The sequence below is a fragment of the Protomyctophum bolini genome, assembly GCF_963924005.1.
Source record: "Protomyctophum bolini genome assembly, chromosome: 4".
In the NCBI taxonomy this organism is placed as follows: Eukaryota; Metazoa; Chordata; class Actinopteri; order Myctophiformes; family Myctophidae; genus Protomyctophum; species Protomyctophum bolini.
Window position 1 is genome coordinate 3,343,729 of NC_137865.1, and position 22,410 is coordinate 3,366,138.

Sequence of the window (22,410 nt, forward strand, 5' to 3'; positions counted from 1 at the left end):
CGCTACACTTCCTCTGCCAACCTGGGGGGGGGGGGGCAGCGGACTGACCTCATGCTTCCTTCTATGCATGAGGAGTCCAAGCTGCTTCTTTTCACCTGACAGGGGGGGGATTTCCCCGGCCGGACGTAGCGTAGCGATTTTTCCTGCCCGTCTGGGGGAATCGAACCGGCAACCTTTCGGCAACAATTGGGCCCTCCTCTAACCCTTAGGCCACCGCTGACCCCGTGTCTCCTGACATGCGTGGCAGGTTAAAACTTACAATTTACAATACAATTTACAATTTAGGCATTTAGCAGACGCTCTTAATCCAGAGCGACTTACATTAAGCAAGAACAAAAGCATGGGAATACATCACATAAAAACATTCATCATGAAACATGTGTAAGCTAAGAAAGTAACAGTGGAATATCTATATAATGAAATTTATACGTATAAACTTTACATATATACTACTATGCTATACATATGTACTATGGCGTGCTATGACTATATACAATGCAATTCTAGTGCTGTCTACATAACATGCTATAAGTCTGTTTCAAATGCTATCTAAGTCTACAGAAGTGCTATCTAGGGTAGAGTAAGTGCTATGGGCCATGATGGAGTCTGAAAAGGTGGGTTTTCAGACTACGGCGGAAGATTGGGAGTGATGCTGCAGTTCTGACTGCCATGGGAAGTGCATTCCACAGTTTTGGAGCCAGAAGGGAGAAGAGTTTGGGACGTGTGGAGCGTTGTCCCGGCGTTTTTAGTGAGGGTACTTCCAGCTTCCCTGCGTTAGCTGATCTGAGTGCGCGGGAGGGTTTGTAGGGTTCAATCATACTTGCAAGATATGGGGGAGCCATACCTTTGGTTGCTTTGAATGCCAGCATCAGAGTTTTGTATTCTGTGCGGGCAGCGACCGGGAGCCAGTGGAGGGAGCGGAGCAGGGGGGAGACATGTGAGAATTTTGGCTGGTTGAAGACCAAGCGAGCTGCGGCATTTTGGATCAGCTGGAGAGGCTTAAGTGCACATGCTGGTAGGCCAGTAAGGAGGGAGTTACAATAGTCAAGTTTTGACAAGACTGTTGTCTGGATTAGGAGCTGGGCTGATTCCTGGGTGAGGAACGGTCTAATTCGTCGTATGTTATAGAGTTTGAACCTACAGGATCGAGTGACAGCTGTGATGTGAGCTTTGAACGAGAGCTGACTGTCCAGGACAACACCAAGATTCCTGGCTGTTGGGACAGACGTTACCAGGGCGTTGTCTACGGAAATAGTTAACTCCCGCATAGGGCAGGACTTAGCTGGGAAGAAGAGAAGCTCAGTCTTGTCTGGGTTCAGCTTGAGGTGGTTGGAGGCCATCCACTGTGAGATGTCAGCCAGGCATGCCGTGATGCGCTCTTCCACCTGAGTGGCAGAAGGGGGGAAGGATAGAAACAGTTGTGTGTCATCGGCGTAGCAGTGATAGGATATATTGTGGGCAGAGATGATAGTGCCAAGGGATTTAGTGTACAGTGAGAAAAGGAGGGGACCAAGTACAGATCCCTGTGGGACCCCAGTTTGGAGGGTTCGGGGGGATGATAACAGACCTTTCCAGGAAACCTGGTAGGTCCGTTCGGTGAGGTAGGAGGAGAACCACTTTAGTGCCGTTCCACCGATGCCTAGATCCGCTAGGGTGTCTAGGAGCAGCTGGTGGTTCACTGTGTCAAATGCTGCCGATAGGTCTAGGAGAATCAGTACTGCAGAGTGGGAAGCAGCCTGGGCAGCATGTAGTGCTTCTGTGACTGCCAGCAGGGCAGTTTCTGTGGAGTGGGCCTTCTTGAATCCGGACTGGTTGGGATCCAGCAGGTTGTTCTGTGAGAGATGGAGAGAGAGCTGGTTGGAGACAACACGTTCAATGGTTTTAGAAATAAATGAGAGGAGTGATACCGGTCTGTAGTTCTTGACATCTGAGGGGTCAAGAGTTGGTTTCTTGAGGAGTGGTGTTACTCTGGCTGACTTGAGGGCAGATGGGACGCAGCCTGAGGTTACTGAGGTGTTGATGATGGAAGTGATGAAGGGGAGCAGATCAGGTGCGATGGTCTGGAAGATTGGAGACGGGACTGGGTCAAGAGGACAAGTGGTAGGTCTAGAGGATGTTACTAGTTGTAAGACCTCGTCTGGGGAAAGAGGAGAGAAGGAGGACATGCATGGTATGTTGGGGTTAGTGTTGGTTGAGTCAGATGCCACTTTATGTGGGAGGGGAGGAAAGGAGCTGCTGATATCATCAACCTTCTTCTCAAAGTAGTTGACAAAAACATCAGCAGTGAGGGATGATGGTTGAGTGGGGGGAGGGGGTTTAAGGAGGGAGGAGAAAGTGGAGAAGAGCTTCCTTGGGTTAGAAGTACAGGATTGGATTTTGGTGTGGTAGAAAGAGGTTTTAGCAGTGGTTAGTGAGAGGGCGAAGGCAGAGAGGAGTGAGTGAAAGTGGGAAAGGTCATCTGGTAGCATTGTCTTGTGCCACTTTCTTTCGGCTGCCCTTAGAGGTGTTCTTTCAGATCTGAGAGTTTCAGATAGCCAGGGAGCCGGTGGACATGAGCGAGCTGGCCTGGATGAGAGCGGGCAGTGTTGGTCGAATGCAGATGAGATAGAGGAGAGGAAGGATGAGGTTGCAGTGTCAGGTGAGAGGGAGAGGAAGGACTCCAGGGAGGGTAGAGAGGAGAGAATGGAGGATGAGAGGGAGGAGGGGTTTAGGGACTTGAGATTGCGTCGGGAGGTGACGTTCGGAGGGTTAATAGGTTTAGGCGGGAGGGTGGAGAGAGAGAGGGAGAAGGTTATGAAGTGGTGGTCAGACCTAATTAAGGGGGTAACAGAGAGTGTGGAGGGAGAGCAGGCTCTGGAGAACACAAGGTCCAAACGTGAAGTTAAAAAATAAATGCAAGAAATCAATTATCAAAGCTTACTCACTTCACAGCAGCAAATTAAGTATCACAAGCTGTAGCCTGTTTAACTGGTGATGGCCCCAGATTGACAGCTGTCTGTCTGCCTGCCCTTAAAAGTAGCCTATTGCTGTCATTAAGTGGGTTTATTATGCCTTTGATCAAGAGAGTCATAATGTATTTGATTTTGATAATATGATGTAAAAAGTCAAAATCGATTGAATACATCTATGATCCCAGGCTCGGGCTGGCATTGTATCATATGTATACAGTAAACTGTACATTCCTGCTGCAGCTAATCAAAGAATTGCCGTGGTACAAAACGTGGAAAACGCTGATCTTCAAGAAGGCATTGTTTTCCCACTGGCCCCATGTGGATGATGACTTGTGTTTTTTACACGACATACATGAAAACAATGTTTTTTAAAAACAACCACTTGTCTCACACTAGCTCACTTGAAAGAGCAGTGAAAAAATGAGCAACTCTCATCTAAAGGGTGCTGCATGCCGCCACCTACTGTTACACCAGGGTATCTGCTACTAGATTACGGTAGGCTACAACACTTTCTTTCTTTCTTTCTTTCTTTCTTTCTTTCTTTCTTTCTTTCTTCCTTTCTTTCTAAGAAGGGGGGCTCCAAGGAGCAAGGACAACGGTTTGAACTTGGAAACAACTGAATTCTTCTTCTCATACAAAGCCAGGGATTTATGAGGAATTAATGAATGAATTAATAGGGCATGATGCAAACCTTGCAATAAGTGCATCAAAAGGATAATAGCTGGCACGCCCAGACAGGGACCATAGCTGTCCTTGAACATAAAAAGAAAACTAACGGAAAGTACAAACATGCATTACGGTATATTAACAAACAAGAGCAGGCCCTGAGTGCTCACTCTATGGCTGACAATCTGCTTATGATATCACACATTTTTGGAAAGATTTTTTTTGCTGCTGTACTTTATACCTCATACTTTAAATGCTGCGGGACTTCCCCCCTTCTTCTTCGTTGGTTTTCATTTTGACTCGAGTGGGTGCAGGGGATCCCGTTCATAGACTGTAACGGTAGCCACGCCCCCTCAGAACATGCGCAACTTTATGGTATTTTTTTTTATAAATGGGACCATAATTTTCCAAAAAGAATACCGGTATCATGACATTAGAAATGAGACTTTAAACTAGTGACTGGAAGCAAAAAGTATTCATATTAAGGTAATACAGTCTAGGTGAAGTTGGGCCCAAATACATTGGGACTATCTATGGGGCTATGGGTTTTTTTGGGCCCAATGACAGCACCACAACAGGCCAATTATATGAACTTTCAGGAAATGTAGTGGCTTCACAAAATATCTGTCTGACTGCCCCCCTGGTCTCACCACCTTCATGGCTCTGTTGAGGAACCTGACCTATACAAAATGTGTGTGCAGACTGGATCTCTCGTCGAACGGATTCATCGGACAAATGACAGACCCCATGGCCGTATAGGTCTGTCAGGTCAGGTATACATCTATGATTACTAGAGGACACTGGCATGAGTGCCTCTCTTAGATTATGGGGCTGGGTAAAGGTAGGACTGTATTGTAGGCCTATCCTTTTTTTTTTTTTTTTTTTTAATCTATTCTCTTTTTTTATGTGATTTTTTTTACCCCGTGGGCCATGAGCCTGTAATAAAGTTTATATATACATAATTACTGACTTGGTTTTTAACCCAGATTTCATAAATATTCTGTCATACAGCAAGTCAGATTTCTTTTAACATTTGGATTTAGGTAGACAGGTTGATTCAAAATGATATGTATCCATGTTTGCACTCAACGACGTCGAGTCTGTGGGGGCTATGGGGCTATAGCCCCCATGAAGAATTAAATAGCCCCTTTTAGCCCCCATGAGGATTTTCGTGGACATTTTATATTAACATTACAGATTTTCTGGGAATTATTGACACTCTGTGACTCTGTCACAGACTGCATACTAGCGTATTTACACATGCTCTGGAATTCCGCCGGCTGTTCAGAGGTGTTAAAAGTACTCAAATGCTAATCGGGTTTCTTTTGTTTTCACCTAGCCCTGCAGGTATTATATGCCTACAGTACAGTGCCCATAGGGGGCGGGTGTGTAAGGCAGCAACACTGACACATTCAGCGGAGTGACTGCTTTGATTGATTGATTGAAATCTTTATTAACAGTTTGCAGAATTACAGTACATTTCAAGCACAAACTCAATACAAAGACTGTTAACTGTGAGTGGACGACCCAATTAAGCCTTACACTTGTTTACAACAGGGTCCACATTGTTCAATTCATCAAAACATTTAGAGACAAACAAATAGACACTTCTATGTAGTTAAAGAACAGAACAGGAATTCATCATATAGGAAGCGAAAAGGGAAAAAAAAATATATACAGTGAGGGGAACAGGGGGATAAAAGAAAAGAAAACGAAAGACAGAGTGTAGGGCGCCTGCACACAACACCATGCATTGATGCCATGTGTGCATATGTGCAGGCACCCAACACCACGTCCATACAAAAACATAGTAGCCTACAATCCATAGTACAAAGACAGAGTGTAGGGCGCCTGCACACAACACCATGCGTTGATGCCATGTGTGCATATGTGCAGGCACCCAACACCACGTCCATACAAAAACATAGTACAATCCAGATAAAAATTCAGCTTTTACAGAGGCCAGTTTCGAATTGCAGCCATCCGTAGGTGCCCTTTGAGAGCAGTTTTGAAGGAGCCAAGGGATTCACATGTCTTAATGACTGTTGGTAGGGCGTTCCACATTTTGGTCGCATAGGAGCGAAAAGAATTTAGTCCCTTGTTAGTGCTGCTGTCTCTGTGCCGTCTGTGAAGAGCCATGAGCCGGCTCGCGAGGGGCAGCAACACCGCCGGGTAATCTACACAGACTATAGTGAGACTACACACTGACTCGAGAAAAGACCCATATCGTCCAAAATAGGCTAATCAGTCGTTGTCTGTGTATAGGCTAATTCATTGGTAAAAGTATGCTAAATAACTCAATTTTAGACCATTTGGGAAATAAATAAATCCGCGGCGGCGGCCTCGCTTCGCTCGGCCGCGATAGTCCCCCCCAACGCAATTCTGTAGCCTACCCAAAGTACCAGTGAAAACATCAACTTATTTTAACCCACCGCTGTGGGGGGGGGGGGGGGGGGGCTGCGGGGAGGCGGGGCTGCGGGTAGCCCCCATGAGGATCATCAGAACTATTCGGTTCTGCCACTACAACTATAAACAGTCGACTATGGATACTGATTAATGGGTGTGATTTTTAAAAGCCACACAAAGTTACACTGTGTGTGTGTGTGTGTGTGTGTGTGTGTGTGTGTGTGTGTGTGTGTGTGTGTGTGCGTGCGTGCGTGCGTGCGTGCGTGCACGTGTGTGTGTGCGTGCATACTGTACGTACGTGCGTGCATGTGTACAAACTATGTAAAATACAGGCTTGTTTTAAATCAGTTTGAATTGTTCCTGCACTTGAAACACAGACAACACAGGATGCCTGTAGAGGGCGCATGTTCCCTCTGCATTCACCCCGTCCTGCATGTTTTTGTTTTCTTTCAAAACTGCATGGCAAGCTGCTATATAGAACTGCGTATATGAGTCTATAAGGCGTGACTTTATTTTATCACCAGAGGGAGATGGTGATAATGCATGTGTTGTTTGTGTATTTATAAAGTGCAAGATTATTTAAAAAAAGATTGTGTGGGCGTGCGTGCGTGCATATCCGCACATGAACTTCTGTCTGTCTGTCTGTCTGTCTGTCTGTCTGTCTGTCTGTCTGTCTGTCTGTCTGTCTGTCTGTTTCATTTCATATCATATGGAAATTAGGTTAAAAAACTAAACAGACGCTAAACAGCCTATCAACAAGCGCCCGTGCCACGTGAGCTTGCAGATCTGCTATTTTCAGAGACAAACTAGCTGGTTTCAGCTTCTTTCCTATGGTGTCCATGACTCCCTCTAAACCAGGGGTGTCCAAACTTTTTTCAAAGGGGGCCATATTAGAAAATATTAAAACACCCAAGGGCCAACCTTACTATATCTCCTGACATAATGTGGTGACATACTAGTCTATAACAAAGTCACATAATGTAGCGTCGGACTAGTCTATAACAAAGTCACATACATGTGCATTGCATTTAAACAATTCTATTGAACTCATCATATTATCATCATCAATATTTCATATCAAAGGTCTTTTGTCGGTGTGTGCTGTGAACAAAAAGTGTCTCTCAGCCTTTTTTCAGCCATATGTCACATTACCAAATGTAACCAGACGAGCAACGTATGCCCAGGTTAAAAAGCTTGAATGCCTCCCCCTGGCCTGATGGAGGGGAAAGGAACCTGTTGGAATAACCCCTGTAGGGTGTAAAGGAGCAACTTACTCAGGCATGAAGGAAGCATGAGTTGAAGTCCGTTGCTCTCCCCAGGTTGGTGGAGGGTGTGTAGAGCCCAGGATCACATAAGGGTGAAAGGGTGAAAAATGGGTTACAAAATCACAGGATAAAAAATGTCATACGGCCCGGCTGCGGGCCGTATTACATTTATCCCAGGGCCGCATTTGGCCCGCTGGCCACACTTTGGACACCCCTGCTCTAAACAGTAGCAGTCAATATCGCTTTATCAGATGCAGATTACATGTGACTGACCATCAGTCTTATCACCAGTTGCATTCTAACCACTGACACGCCTGTGGATAGTGCATACCACAGTGTTGGTATACAAGTAGCCTATACTGCCATGTCTTCACTTAAAGGACCACTTCACCGCTTTTCAACCTATCTTCATAATTGAGTACTATAGACAGTTCACACTAATTATCCATAATGTATAGTCAGAATACATTTTGGACAAAGGGCTATATCTTGTTAAGGCTATCCCTTAATAGTAAGAAATTTGCCATTTCTTACTATTTTACAAAACCTTTTAAAATAGTTCAAATAGCTGATCTACAAGCTCACAACAAAATGTTTTCAAAATAGTAATAAATGAATATGTTTAGGGATAAGGGTGGCGCAAGATTAGGTTATTCGTCTATAGTAGGCTACCTATTATTGGTCCTTTATTTAATGTTCATGAAAAAATTGCACATTTTGTCTGTGTCTCATATACTGTAGGAGGGCTGTGGGCGGTTCAGAAACCCGTCCACCAGTGACATCATCGATGGGGAATCCAAGCTAATGGAAACGGCATGGCTTTCTATCCCTGCAAAAGTTGCAATGCGAATATGGAAGCCATCGTTCTCACGATAATACAAATCTAAATATTTGTTAAAGAAGAATCTGAACAACCCACAGCCCTCCTAGGAGACACAGACCAAAAAAAAAGTGTGGTATTTTATCATGAACAATTACATAAAGATAAGTTGAAAAGTGGTGAAGTGGTCCTTTAAGTAAAAGTATCAATACTAGAATGTAGTTCTGTTACAAGTAAAGGTCTGGTGTTCAAAATTCTGTGTAAGATTACAAAAGTATTACCATCAATATATAATTAATGTTTTTAGAATAGCCAATCTACAAGCTCAAACAATGCGTTACGAAGCATTGTGAGCTTGTAGATTGGCTTGTAGATTGGCTACTTACCAGACAGTGGCCTTGTGGTTAGAGTGTCCGCCCTGAAACTGGGAGGTTGGCGTTCGATCCCCGGCCGGGTCATATACCAAAGACTGTAAAAATGGGACCCAATGTTTCCCTGCTTGGCACTCAGCATCAAAGGGTTGGATTGGGGGGGTCAAATCTACTAATCAAATGATTCCCGAGCACGGCACGGCTGCAGCTCACCGCTCCTTGGCTGCGGCTCACTGCTCCCAAGAGATGGGTCAAATGCGGAGAACAAATTTCACTGTGGTAACGTGTGTGACAAATCGTATATGACTTTGATTTATAAATCACTGAAATGTTACTGTTACAATTGTTTTGTAATAGTAATTAAAAACAAAGTAACTATAGTAACGGGGTCTATGTCACAAAACACTGTAGTGAATAATGCAGCCTTCTTTTTACACGAAACCAAACAGAATAATTGTTCATTGTACTACTGTACAATATGGGCAATGAAGCACTACTACTTTTGGGCCACTTGTAAATAATCTGTTCAAATTAGTTTGCTATATTTTTTCTTCCTTGGACCAAATCACTGAACACTAATCTAAATGTGATAACACTATTGTTTGGTTAACCCATTCTGAACGGGAACCCATTTTGGTGTTAGCATCGTGTTATGCTTTAGCTATTGAAAAAGATCTACAAGCTCATAGCGCGCCACCGAGTGGCGCGCTACGAGCTTGTAGGTCTGCTATTTTTGAAAAATCAAAGAACGACTGACATTTTTAGAATCTGATCTCAGGTCAGAATGGGTTAATCAGACCAGTGTGTGTCCCATAGACTGTAAAAAATATGGACAAAGCGTTCCGCGGGTCTAACGTGAACGTAAAATGAAGCCTGTCAGTCCTTGCAATGGAAGTCGCCATCTTTCAAGATCCGTTTTGGACCAGTTCAGGCCAGCTGGCCCATTGGCTGGCCCAGACAACGAGGCGGGACTTCCCCCTTCTTCTTCGTTGGTTTTTATTTTGACTCGAGTGGGTGGGGAATCCCGTTCATAGACTGTAACGGTAGCCACGCCCCTCAGAACATGCGCGACTTTATGGTCATTTTTTTAATAAATGGGACCATAATTTTCCAAAAAGAATATTATGAAATATTTCCGACATTAGAAATGAGACTTTAAACTAGTGACTGGAAGAAAAAAGTATTCATGACCATGTTTATTAAGGTAATACAGTCTAGGTGAATACATGGACTTCTGGCTATGGGTTTTTTTGAGCCCAATGACAGCGCCACAACAGGCCATTATATGAACTTTCATTTCCTTAGTGGCTTCACAAAATATCCGTCTGACTGCCCCCCTGGTGTGTCCAGTGGAAACCTCGTATGAATCTGATCTCAGGTCAGAATGGGTTAAGTATTTAGGCATGCATTTCCTGCAGCGCTTCATAGCACCCATGGCACCTAGCTCTGCCCTTTCCCCCCCACTTGATCAATTTGAACATTTTATTATCAAAAGTAATCCCTAATAACTTTACGTCAGTTACTTGCTCAATATCCATAACCCCAAAAGTTGGTGCTAATTTTTATTTAGATCTAATAATAATTTAAGTTGTTAGATCAACAAGTTGTTATTTCAGATTTCAGTTAACATGACAGTGGACAGTGCTGCTTGGGATACTTCATATTATGAAGAGAGGACAAAAAAATGATTGAGCGATGGAAATAAGCAAAAAACAACCCAATGCCCCATTCAATTCAATGCAATTCAATTCAATTGATTGAGGGCTTATGGTAGGGGGAAATAGCCAATAATGCGCTTTTGCACAAAATAGCACCTGGACCTCTTTGGTGGGGACGTAACAACTAAAAATAAAGGTAAGAAAGCCTTCTAGCCTCAGGAAGGCACAGACCATCCTCAAAGACACTTCCCACCCTGGTCACACGCACTTTGACTTAGACTATTAAGAACCCACACAAATAGACTGAAGAACAGCCTGTACCCCAGAGCCATAGCTGCACTGAATGTAGCCAGGCAAAATTGACAATAGTGCAATATGGGGATGTGCATATGATATTGGAGTTGTGCAATAATGTATCTTTAGTTATAGGATGTGTCGTGCTCACCTTGTGTTTTTATTCTTGCCATGTCTTTTTTTGTTTTTTGTTGTAGATCTTTGTCTATGCACTTTAAGGACTGCTTGCTTGAATTTCGTTGTACTTGTACAATGACAAATAAAGTTCTATTCTATTCTATTCTATTCTGAGATTCTCCTTTAACTGACGGACCAGGCGAACTGCAGGCGGACCTGTGGATTTATGACGAGGAAACCCTGTGCAGCTGGGCTTTAACATTGAGCGCTCGTTTGCACTCCTGCATTTGACCACCAACATTTGGTGGTCATGTGTCTTAACCGGCCACGCATGTGTCTTAACCGGCCACGCATATGTGTCTTAACCGGCCACGCATGTGTCTTAACCGGCACGTCGGACTGACATCTGAAAATCTTTATGAACAAATTTGAGAGTGCAACCATTAACTTGTAAGCTGTAAGATCTTGAGTAATATTTGACCAGCAATATCTACTTTAACTCCGGTTCTGTGGTTGAGTTAAGTCCACAACTGAAGCATATCACACTGGATATTTCATAATATTTTTTTAGGATAGTGATAACATCTTTTGGATGCGGGTCATGGTCAGTTTTAGTCACTGGGTGTTGGACTGCAGGTGGGGCGGGGTGTGATACTGCAAACAGTGACCACACCAAACCTGCATCCTGCCTACTATACTCAAGTGCTCATATTTATGACGTCATCGTCGCGATACTGGAACAATTCATGACCGTATATGGTCACGCTCAGTTTTGTTATCTCCGCCTCCGTCACAGCGAAGACAGGGCCTGCAGAGACCGTGTGTGTGTGTGTGTGTGTGTGTGTGTGTGTGTGTGTGTGTGTGTGTGTGTGTGTGTGTGTGTGTGTGTGGCCAGGGCCGGCTTGACCCACAGCCAGTTTGTAATTTTACAGTGTTTCTCATGAAATAACAGGTCCAAATAGACCATGACTTTCAGTTAAAAAAGCATGAGAGGATTTGACCTTTTGTCCTGTAGATTGGTGTCCCAGAGAATGAAATGGTCAAAGTGAGGGTTCTTGGAATTAAAAAGGTTAAGAATTTCTCTCTCTCTCTGTGTGTGTGTGTGTGTGTGTGTGTGTGTGTGTGTGTGTGTGTGTGTGTGTGTGTGTGTGTGTGTGTGTGCGTGCGTGCGCGGCAGCGTGACAACATCTACTTTTCCTCCGGTGTTCCGGAAAAGTGGAAAAGGCTCGTCACTCTGTTTAAAACCCATTTTGGGCGGGAACCCCTTTTGGTGTTAGCATTATGTTATGCTGTAGCTATTGAAAAATAGCAGATCTACGAGCTTGTGGGTCTGCTATTTTTGAAAAATCGAAGAATGACTGACATAGAAACATAACTTTTTCAGAAAACTGTCATGAATTCAGAAGATATTTTTTAGAATCTGATCTGAGGTCAGAATGGGTTCAGCGGAATATTCTTCAGGAACGGCGTTTTCACAGCGGAAATAAGCCACGGCGGTATTTCGGCCATTCGGGCTACACAACTGCTTAACCCATTCTGACCTGAGATCAGATTCATACAAGGTTTCCACTGGACACACACACACTGATCTGATTAACCCATTCTGACCTGAGATCAGATTCTAAAAAATGTCAGTCGTTCTTCGATTTTTCAAAAATAGCAGACCTACAAGCTGAACGTGTTATCATGCGTAGCCAACCTCCTGAAGGTCCGCAAGGCCAAGTACCGCACCTGGGGGGGGGGCAGGGCCTTCTATGTTTCGGCCCCCAAACTCTGGAATGAACTCCCTAAAAACCTTCTCAGAGCTGCTCCCTCTCTCCTCTCCTTCAAAAACTCACTCAAAACCCACCTCTTGCACGATAGCTTTCCCCAGCTGAGGCCTCGTTTATCCGTTTATCTTTTTAACCCTGTGCTGTTGTTGTATCTGTTATGTTTTTCTTTCTTTTTTTTCTTCTTATTAAAGTCTGTTCCTAGTGTTCCTATTATGTAAAGCGCTTTGGGTATTTAGAAAAGCGCTATATGAATTTGAGCTATTATTATTTATCATCAACTCCGCGGCCAGCTATACGCTTATTTCTTACTGGTCACCGTGCTGCCCTCCCTGGAGACCGGTGTGAGTCACGGTGCTCCCCGTATAGGGAAGTGAACAGGAACAAACTGGCCCACCTCTGGCTGCATAGAATTAGCCTGGCTAATAAGCCAGACCGAATCAAAAAAGAATTGCCTGCCGGCGGCTTACGGTCTGGAGAGGCTCAATTGTACGCCCATTTCCTATGCACCAGAGAACCGGTGTGGCCAATCGGGACACGGTATATGCAATATGGGCAGGCTTTGGTATACCAGTGACGTTCAAAGCTTGAGACCTTTGACTGACAGTAGCTCTGACCAATTGCGTCAAAGAGAAAATGTTTGAACCCGCCCCCCCCAGACTCAAATACCACACGACAGTGGTATTTGAGTCTGGCTTATTAGCCAGGCTATAGCATAGAAGATCCAAGGCGATCCAAATCAACCTGAATGACTGCGAGTTTGTTTCTGGGGGGGGGGGGGGGAGTGCACTGACATAAGGAGCACTGCCTTTGCTACTACTCTAAAAAAAATAATCAAATCAAGTCAAACTTAATTTATAAAGCACATTTACAAAGACCAAAGGTCAACCAAAGTGCTGTCTTGTACAGCACTTTCTTGTACAGCAGATAAAAGCAGAATAAGACAAAATAGCATGGTATAACAACAAAAACAAAAGAGCATCAACACAGTTGAGATGCAATCAAACAAACCAAATTTGAAATCCAGAATAAAAATGGATAATGATTATGTCACGGTCACGTCCTGAGCCCCTCCCTGTTTGTCCATGATTGATTTTCCTCTGTCTCTCCCAAGTCCTGCTCCTCTGACTCTGATTGCCCTGAGTGCCATCACCTGTGGGGACCAGCTGAGCCAGGTTGGGTGATGAGCTCCAGTGACTATTTAAACTCTGCCTTGTGTTTTTTTTCAGTGCTGGATCTTAAGTTAGTGTCAGGTTTTATGTTCAGTGTGTATACTGCTGTTATCCTACATGTCATTTACCAAGTAAAGTCGAGTTTATGTGATCTTCTTGTCCTGCCTTTGTTTGAGTTCCTGCATTTGGGTCCTAACACCTGCAAACCGTGACATATTATGGTGGTAGAGAATTAGAATGAATATGTTCCCATGCATGCTTGTGCTAAATTACATTTGGTGGTCCTTGACATGAAAGAGTTTTAGAACCATTGATAGCAACATTCTTTGTTTTGTTCCCCTTTTTTGTAGTATCAGTCTCATGCAGCTCTTCATGGGTTAAATGCCAAACCCATTGCTTAACAATGTCTTCAGGCTAGACTCTACCCGGCCTGAGCCATCCCAAACAATAGCGTTGGAAATAAGTGTGTTGGAACTAGGTGGCTAGTAGTCATATCAGTTTGTTTTGGCAAGTCTGAAGCAGCTGGTCAAGTGCTACTGCACACATTGGCGGCTGCAGCAGCAGCCCACTTCAAGTAACTCCAGTCAATACAATGTACAACAGTATAGGCTACTTGTAGCCTACTGTTGTCCTCCTGACAAAGGAAAAGGACAACTGAGTCACCATATAAGACTCTCCACCTGTTGGCCTGGGCACCCAAAGATTTGGCAAAACTAAAACATGTCAAGAAGAATGTTTTTCTTTAAAACCTTGCGTTTTCCACTGTGATACCAAGAATAAGAACTTAAAAGTATTCTACTTTGTTTCGTTTTGTAAACATAAGCAACACGGTTTCGGATAGTCACAATTAGTTTTCAACTTCAAGCAGCTGGTCCAGCCTGCAATACTTTGATTTAGGGCGGACGTGAGCAATGTTAAGACTAATGACTTTGTAATTGGCCTTCGAACAAAGGGAAGGAATTCACGTATAATATCTCACAGTTACTTTCTTACTCACTGCAGTCACTATAGAGGCCCTCCATTGTACCTGATGACCATTGGAGATACGGTCACAAAAGGCTCAATTCTTATCACAACGCAGATATCGAAACGCCTTGAATTGTGTTTAAGATTTGATCACATGACAACCAGCAACTGTGAGGTGTTCTGTATCCAATTCTTATTTTTGTATGGGGTTTCCTAGCTCTGGTCCATAGCTCTAATGCGTTGCATTTAGAGCTACAGTATGTTACTCTCAACTTCTGCCGCTCGCAAGAATGCAGACCAGCTTCTCCTCTTTGGCGTAAATAAAAATAACGTTTATGCTACTCGCCAAAACAAAGGCGGGTTGTGTCATTAGAAATCCTACTTTCCTTAGAGCCCCCCACTACACGTATAAACTGTACTTTTTGGCCAAAAGGGGATTTTGTTCCCACCGGATTTTTTTTAACTTTTAGTTACTCCTTCTACCGATATTGCCCAGAGAATTGCCTCATAGAGAATATTTTTCCTCCGGTGAAAAAAAGAATCCCTTTCCGGCCAAAAAGTACAGTTTATACGTGTGTTGGGGGGGTTCAGAGTGCGTCCACTAAGGAAAGTAGGCTTTCTAATGACACAACCCGCCTTTGTTTTGGTGAGTAGCAAAAATGTTCTTTTTATTTACGCTAAAGAGGAGAGGCTGGTCTGCATTCATGCGAGCGGCAGAAGTTGAGAGTAACATAGCTCTAAATTAAAGGCTATGGGTTTCCTATAGTCGAATGGTCTACTGTACTCTATAATGTATATCTTTGCTGTCGGGTGGAAACCTCATTATTTTTAACCTGGGCATAACCTGAGTATTTCCCAGAATATAATTTGTCAGTGTTCCTTGTTCCTTCTTCCTTGTATTATTATTTTTTACGTTGCTCGTCTGGTTACATTTGGTAGGCTAATGTGACATATGGCTGAAAAAAGGCTGAGAGACACTTTTTGTTCACAGCACACACCCGACAAAAGACCTTTGATATGAAATATTGATGATGATACGATGAGTTCAATAGAATTTGTTTAAATGCAATGCACATACTGTGACTTTGTTATAGACGAGTATATGTCACCACATTATGTCAGGAGATATAGTAAGGTTGGCCCTTGGGTGTTTTAATATTTTCTAACATGGCCCCCTTTGAAAAAAAGTTTAGACACCCCTGGTTTAAACCATCGCAAACGAGTTGGGCTTGCCCGCGCTATTGGCGTGTTTGCATAGCTCTCGGCAGCCATCGCGGATGCCATCTTGAAAATGATGCCTTTTTCCTCAAGTTATACATTTCTTGGTATAATAGTACCATAATCCATTGAAAAATCTCTTCTATCAATGATTTGGATTTACCGATCCTTTATCAGCTCCGCTATTTCTGTGTGCAGCCCTGCTAGTCAAGTGGTCTTCTGATTTTAGGCCAACAAAGACCCCTTAGCTGAGAGAGAGAGAGAGAGAGAGAGAGAGAGAGAGAGAGAGAGAGAGAAAGAGATGAATACACATATAATTGTGTTGCATATTTTACTTTATCATACTGTAGATTTCACAGATATATAGTTTAACAGCCATTACTGCTCATTACGGCACCATCATTACGAGGCCTGCATGCACAATAAAATGTTGTCATCAAAATCAACTGTATAGATTTAGTAGACTGAATAATACTTCCGGTTATGATGGGCCTGTACGGGCTCTGGTCTCACTGGCACGTGAGGTGAGTCAGTAGGATTTACAGCATTGACAACACATGTGTGTGTGTGTGTGTGTGTGTGTGTGTTTGGAGTAATCAATTCGGCATCACGACTCAATTGAAATCACATTGTTCTAGAAACCTCAGCGCTTACGTACGTCACACCAGCAGAAGGGAGTGAACAAGGAGGCTAGGGCAGTGGTGATTAAGTAACACGTATAACAAGAGTAACGAGTAGAGTATCACTGCAATGTAGAAATACTTACACATTTTACTTGAGTATAAGTAGAAAGTACTCATTATGCAGAATGTCCCATTTCACACGTTTTCAAATGTAAAATAAAAGGGGAAAGAGAGGGGGAAAAAAGCAGATCTACAAGCTCACAATGTGTCACATATAGAGCTTGTATAGATCATCTATTTCCAAATGGCCAACATACTGTACAAATGGTTAATGGTATGTTTTGTAATAATAAACATCTTCAAAGTAACAATTAAGTAACTAAAGGTTTCAAATAAGTAAGAAAGTATACAATATTTGTCTCTGAGACGTAGTGGAGTAGAAGTAGAAGTACAAAGACAATTGGAAATACTCCGGGAAAGTAAATAAAATACATAAATAAACAAATAAATACTCAATCTAAATTGTACTTAATTACAGAGTAAAAGCACTTAATTACAATTCCACCACTGGGCGGAAGGGAACCCACTAGGATGTGAGGGCAGGTCGTGCGTGGGTGGCACTGCCCCCACCTGTCCCCAGACCTATAAAGCCAGGGTCCTGCCAACCGCCTGTCCCAAACCTTTCCTGTGGAACGTGCAGACTTCACAGATGACTTCTACCCAGCCGCCAGGCATGACTACCAGCCGGCTGCTGTGGCTAGCGCTGTCGGCCATGATGCTACACAGCGGTACGTATATTATACAACTTACTATATGAACTCCACTCCTGCAGCCTCAAGAAAGAAGAAAGAAACGCAATCTCTACAGACTTGAGTCTTTTCAATAGCCATTGTGCAGCGCCCCACTGTTTACATACTGTCCTGCAGGGAAACTGTGCTGGAGGTTAATGCACTGCTAAGGGGCCAAAGCTCAGCCCTTTCTTATTGAGCCTTAATTAATTGTGATGTCAAATATTACTAATGAATGCTTGAGAGGATGTGGCATCGATCAGCCAAGATGACCTTTTTACAAGGTATTTGCATTTTACGGTGATTTACTTTCGTTAAGAAATATCTATATTGTGATACTAGTAATCATTGCTATAGGGCAGGTGTCTTCAGCGGGGGTTTTTTTCAGGCCAAGGACCTCCTAGCTGAGAGAGAGGTGAAGCAAGGAAACGTTATCATAGTACACTTGTTTGACAGCAATCATCTGTGTTGTAACTTGTGAACATTCATGTTGATGTGTTTTCAGACATAAATTATCCTCTTGATCCCCATTGCCCCCGCCGGGCAGGGGCAGCAGCTGTCCACCTCTGAACAGGGGTCAATGGAGACCCAATTGGTCTCCGGTTCCAACTCCGATGTTTGCCGATTTACCCCCTTTACACCCCTGCAGGGTTTTAAGAAGGTTCCACTTAGAACGTTTGACTTCATGTACTTTATTCGTTTTTCATCTCTAAACCTTAAACCTTAAAAAAATAGCAGATGCACAAGCTTAAAAGGCGTCATAGTGCGACACATTATGCAATGTATTGGCTTGTATGTTTGTTTTCCACAGAATGGGGATCCATAATGGGTTCAAGTGGTATATGGTTGTCGAGTAACGGGGGTCTACTGTCTCTCCAGCTCTTCACTAAACAGAAAATACATTTTCAGTCGGGACACGCATTTCATCTAATCCAGGGAGACGACCCGTAGCGGAATTGATTTAGTCAACAAAAACAATATTTTGGCAGGCCACGTAATGGCAGATATTACATTTTTTTGCGTGCGGAGAATTGTTGTTACGAGCTCACGACAACGTGCCGCAAGCGTGGCAGCGTGGCGTGCTATAGCTTGTAGATCTGCTATTTCCAGAGTGGAACGCCCGAGCGCAAGCAAACCCAAACCATCAAATGATCTGTCGTTTTGTTCCACTGGATCTCTTCAAATTGGCAATATATTTAGTCTTAGTTTTTTGTCATCATAGCCTAATTTTGCTTTAACTATTGTCGATGAAAGAAGGCAGTATAGTCATGGTTTGAGTCGACGGAATTAACACCGCCTGTGACGTGTCTCAACAGAAGTGACATCTGCAGTAAAAGGCCTCCCTTCTCTGTCTCCAACTCCACATCTAGCAGGTGAGTCACATCACTGACTGGGAATCAAGGAATCACGTGACCTACAGGCTATATAGAACTTGCTGAAGGATTTTAACACGGGAGTGTCTTCACCAAGAATATTGGGGTTATAGTATCGAATCAAAATGTCTTCCGAGCTATATACCCGTCTGTCTTATGATAAACATGAGAATTGAGAACATTATAATTATAATGGTGTGTAAAAAACTAAATCTAGAATTTGCCACGTACAAGAACAAGTCCACGTAGACATTTGTCCGTGTACGGACATAATTGATGCATGACCCCTGCCCCCGCTGATGATTGACCGTTATTGTGCGCAGGTGTGAATGCGGTCCATAACGACCTCGTGTGCAGCACCTGGGGGAACTTCCACTTCAAGACGTTTGACGGAGACATCTTCCAGCTGCCCTCCACCTGCAACCATTTGCTGACTTCGCTCTGTAGCGCCTCGTACAGGTATATAGGACGCCTCGATCGCCGTTATTACATAAATCGCCACAGCGGCCATTTTGTTCTCACGTCATATTTGCAGCTGGGTTGGGAGTTCATTGACTTAAGTGCAAAACCACCATGTGAACATGGTACACATGTATTTGTGAGGAGCAGGTTGGTCCCTTGCAGCACGGTATGATTGGTATCTTCATGCCATCCGTGTGTGAACGGTAATTGTGAAGCACTTTGGCTAAAAGGTGCTCTATAATTGCACCATTTATTTATTACAATGATTGTACACCTCCAGGGACTTCAACGTGCAGATGCGACGCAGCATGGTGGACGGTCTGCCCGCCATCAGTGACATCATCATGAAGCTAGATGGCACCGGCGTAGTGCAGCTCTCCAAAGACTCTGTGGTCGTCAACGGCAACAAGTGAGTCACGGTTGTTTTCGAGAGCGGTCTTCTAGGGTAAAATGTTGTGCTCAATTGAAGGGGATACTTGTGTTCAGAAAACAGGGAAAAGGGCTATACTGACGTAAGAAAAGAAGAAGTGCAATTCTTGATAATTCACGGTAATAAGGGGTGGAAAGTAACTAAATTGTATACATTTTATAAACTGTGTCTGTTCTACGTCCACTATACGATTGCCTTTCTGGGTTGACTTAGTTAGTTTTTAGTGTTTATTGAGAGCCTAAGACAAGATAAAGACTCAGTATAATCGGGAGTATGCCCCCTTTCTTGACCCCGAAGTTACCACAATCATCATCATGATCATCATCATCCTATGTTTTGTGTTTTATAGGGTCACGCTTCCGTACAGTGATTCAGGAGTTCTCATTGAGAAAACTGTCTCCTTCATTAAAATCAAAGCCAAGCTGGGTCTGGTGGCCTATTGGAACCAGAAGGACTCTTTACTGGTGAGTTTTTCCCATTTCAATTTCAATTCCAAGGAGCTTTTATTGGAACGAGAAAACATACATTTACACATTGCCAAAGCAAGTGTACAGCATGAAATTACTTCTTAGTTCTAATTGGATCTCTTGTCCACTCGTCCCTCCCTATAACACTTTAAGTCTAGTTTTTATTTGTTGACAGACTTGTCAGTATATTTAGTCATAGTTTTAGTCATCATAGCATGCAGTGTTGTTTTTGGCAGCAATTTTTCTATTTTTGTTTTAGTCGTAGTCTCTTCAATAGTTTTCATTTCGTTTTAGTCACATTTTAGTCACGTGGAATGTCTTGGTGTTAGTCTAATTTTAGTCGACTAAATATCATAAGATTTTAATCGACTAAATCTACGGGTGATTTAGTCGACTAAATTGTATTTTAGGTTGACCTTGACTGTTAATGACTGTTTTTACATTTGCTGAAAATAGCCGATCTACAAGCTCACAAGCAGCGCGACGCATTGTGAGCTTGTAGATCTGCTATTTTCAGCATGCAACCAAGTGTAAAATGACTTATATTGGATATCTTGTCCACTATAGTCCCTTCCTAACATTTTAGTCTAGTATGTATTTGTTGACGAAATTGTCAATATATTTAGTCTTAGTCAGAGTTTTTAATTTCCTTTTCGTCAGTGGAAAAAGGTAGTCGACGAACATTTTTCGTCTTAGTTTAAGTCGACGGAATCAACACTGCATCATAAGTCATAATTTCAGTCAACAAACTTAACACTGATCACCCGCATTGGTAGAGTACAGCTACTGTACTCAAAACAGGTACTTAACCCATTCTGACCGGGAACCCATTTTGGTGTCAGCATCATGTTATGCTTTAGCTATTGAAAAATAGCAGATCTACAAGCTCATAGCGCGCCACCGAGTGGCGCGCTACGAGCTTGTAGGTCTCCTATTTTTGAAAAATCGAAGAACGACTGACATTTTTAGAATCTGATCTCAGGTCAGAATGGGTTCATCAGACCAGTGTGTGTCCAGTGGAAACCTCGTATGAATCTGATCTCAGGTCAGAATGGGTCAAGTCACGTACAGTGATCGTGTAAATGTGTTTTTTGTTACCGTGTCCAGGTGGAACTGGACGCAAAGTACAAGAACCAAACGTGTGGTCTGTGTGGAGACTTCAATGGAGTCCAGCAACACAACGAGTTCTACAGCCATGGTAACTGACCACTGTATTATTATTATTATTATAATTATTATTATTATGATTTGGGCCTCTTCCTTACTTCTTGTATGTGTCATTAGGTGGTAAGATGTCCCCCTCAGACTACGGTAACATATGGAGAATCGACGGTCCCACTGAGAGCTGCTCTGACTTCACCTTACCCCCCACCACGAACTGCCACAACATGGTAAGAGCTCTACATATAATATATACATGTACCCCTATCCCTAAAATATTATTTTGGTGTTATCATTTCCCCCGTTTGTGTCAGGGAAATACATCTTTCATTTTATTATGAATCCTGTTCATATAATCTTCAGATTGGTATAGGTTGTTTTTGGTATATTATTTGGCCAATCAATCAGAGACATTGGGCTGCATTCTGCGTGCTGTATTTTGCGTGTCTTAAGTACCGGGTCTTATTCCCTAACTTGAGTAAACTAAAGACCTGGAGGCGTGATCAATGCCATTTGGCTATTCTGAGTGGCCAAAGAGCATTGATCACGCCTCCAGGTCTTTCGTTTACTCAAGTTAGGGAATAAGACCTGGTAGGACTTAAGACACGCAAAATACAGCCCGCGCGTGTCTTAAGTGCCAGGTCTTATTACTTAACTTATGACCTGGAGGCGTGGGCAATGCTCTTTGGCCAACTCAGAATAGCCAAATGGCATTGATCACACCTCCAGGTCTTAAGTTAAGTAATAAGACCTGGTACTTATAAGACATGCAAAAATACAGCCCAATATTGTGTTCCAAACTGTTTTTGCCCGAGACAAAAATAGCAGATTGGGGAAATATAGGTCTTAACTATATTGTATATTCTAACTATATTGTACCAAGTAACGCCATTGTTTTGGAAAAGGTAAGTAGATTACTCTTAATTGCCAAATAATCTGTCTAAAAAAAAGAAGTATTCCGTTACTGTAACGCTGTTACACCTACCGCGACACTGAAAATGACACAGGTGCGCTTTCCCCATTTTTACAGTGGTTGAAAATGAAAAAAATAATAATATATATTTTTTGTATGTAACGTATGGTCTCTCTCTCTCTCCTGTCTCCTTTGTCACGGACAGAAACCTCTGTGCGAGCAGATGTTCTCCGCTCCGGCGTTCAGCGGCTGTGCCGATGTGCTGGACTTGGCCTCGTTCGTAGACGTGTGCATGGCCGACGTGTGCAACTGTAACAGCACGCTGACAGGTGTGTGTGTGTGTGTGACTGTGTGTGTGTGTGTGTGTGTGTGTGTGTGTGTGTGTGTGTGTGTGTGTGTGTGTGTGATTTAGTTACAGTCGTACTCTTCTGAACAAAAAAATAAGTAGCCATCTGAACTGTTTTACTTATAGTTTAGTTTTTTTTTTTTGGTCAAACGGAATTGTCAATAGACGAAAAAC

General features: G+C 43.1%; 1 protein-coding gene across 1 annotated transcript in view; it reads left to right on the forward strand.

Annotated features, from left to right (window-relative positions):
• Positions 1–22,410, forward strand: part of LOC308313816 (mucin-2-like) — a gene marked incomplete at both ends in the record, with an annotated part of 62,851 nt that overhangs the window by 4,892 nt on the left and 35,549 nt on the right. Inside the window, 8 exons of the mRNA XM_080761145.1 lie at positions 13,432–13,492; positions 16,937–17,084; positions 18,781–18,916; positions 19,200–19,328; positions 19,699–19,813; positions 20,924–21,014; positions 21,101–21,207; positions 22,096–22,219. Coding sequence (XP_080617271.1) covers positions 13,432–13,492; positions 16,937–17,084; positions 18,781–18,916; positions 19,200–19,328; positions 19,699–19,813; positions 20,924–21,014; positions 21,101–21,207; positions 22,096–22,219 — 911 coding nt within the window. The remainder of the gene's footprint in view (positions 1–13,431; positions 13,493–16,936; positions 17,085–18,780; positions 18,917–19,199; positions 19,329–19,698; positions 19,814–20,923; positions 21,015–21,100; positions 21,208–22,095; positions 22,220–22,410) is intronic.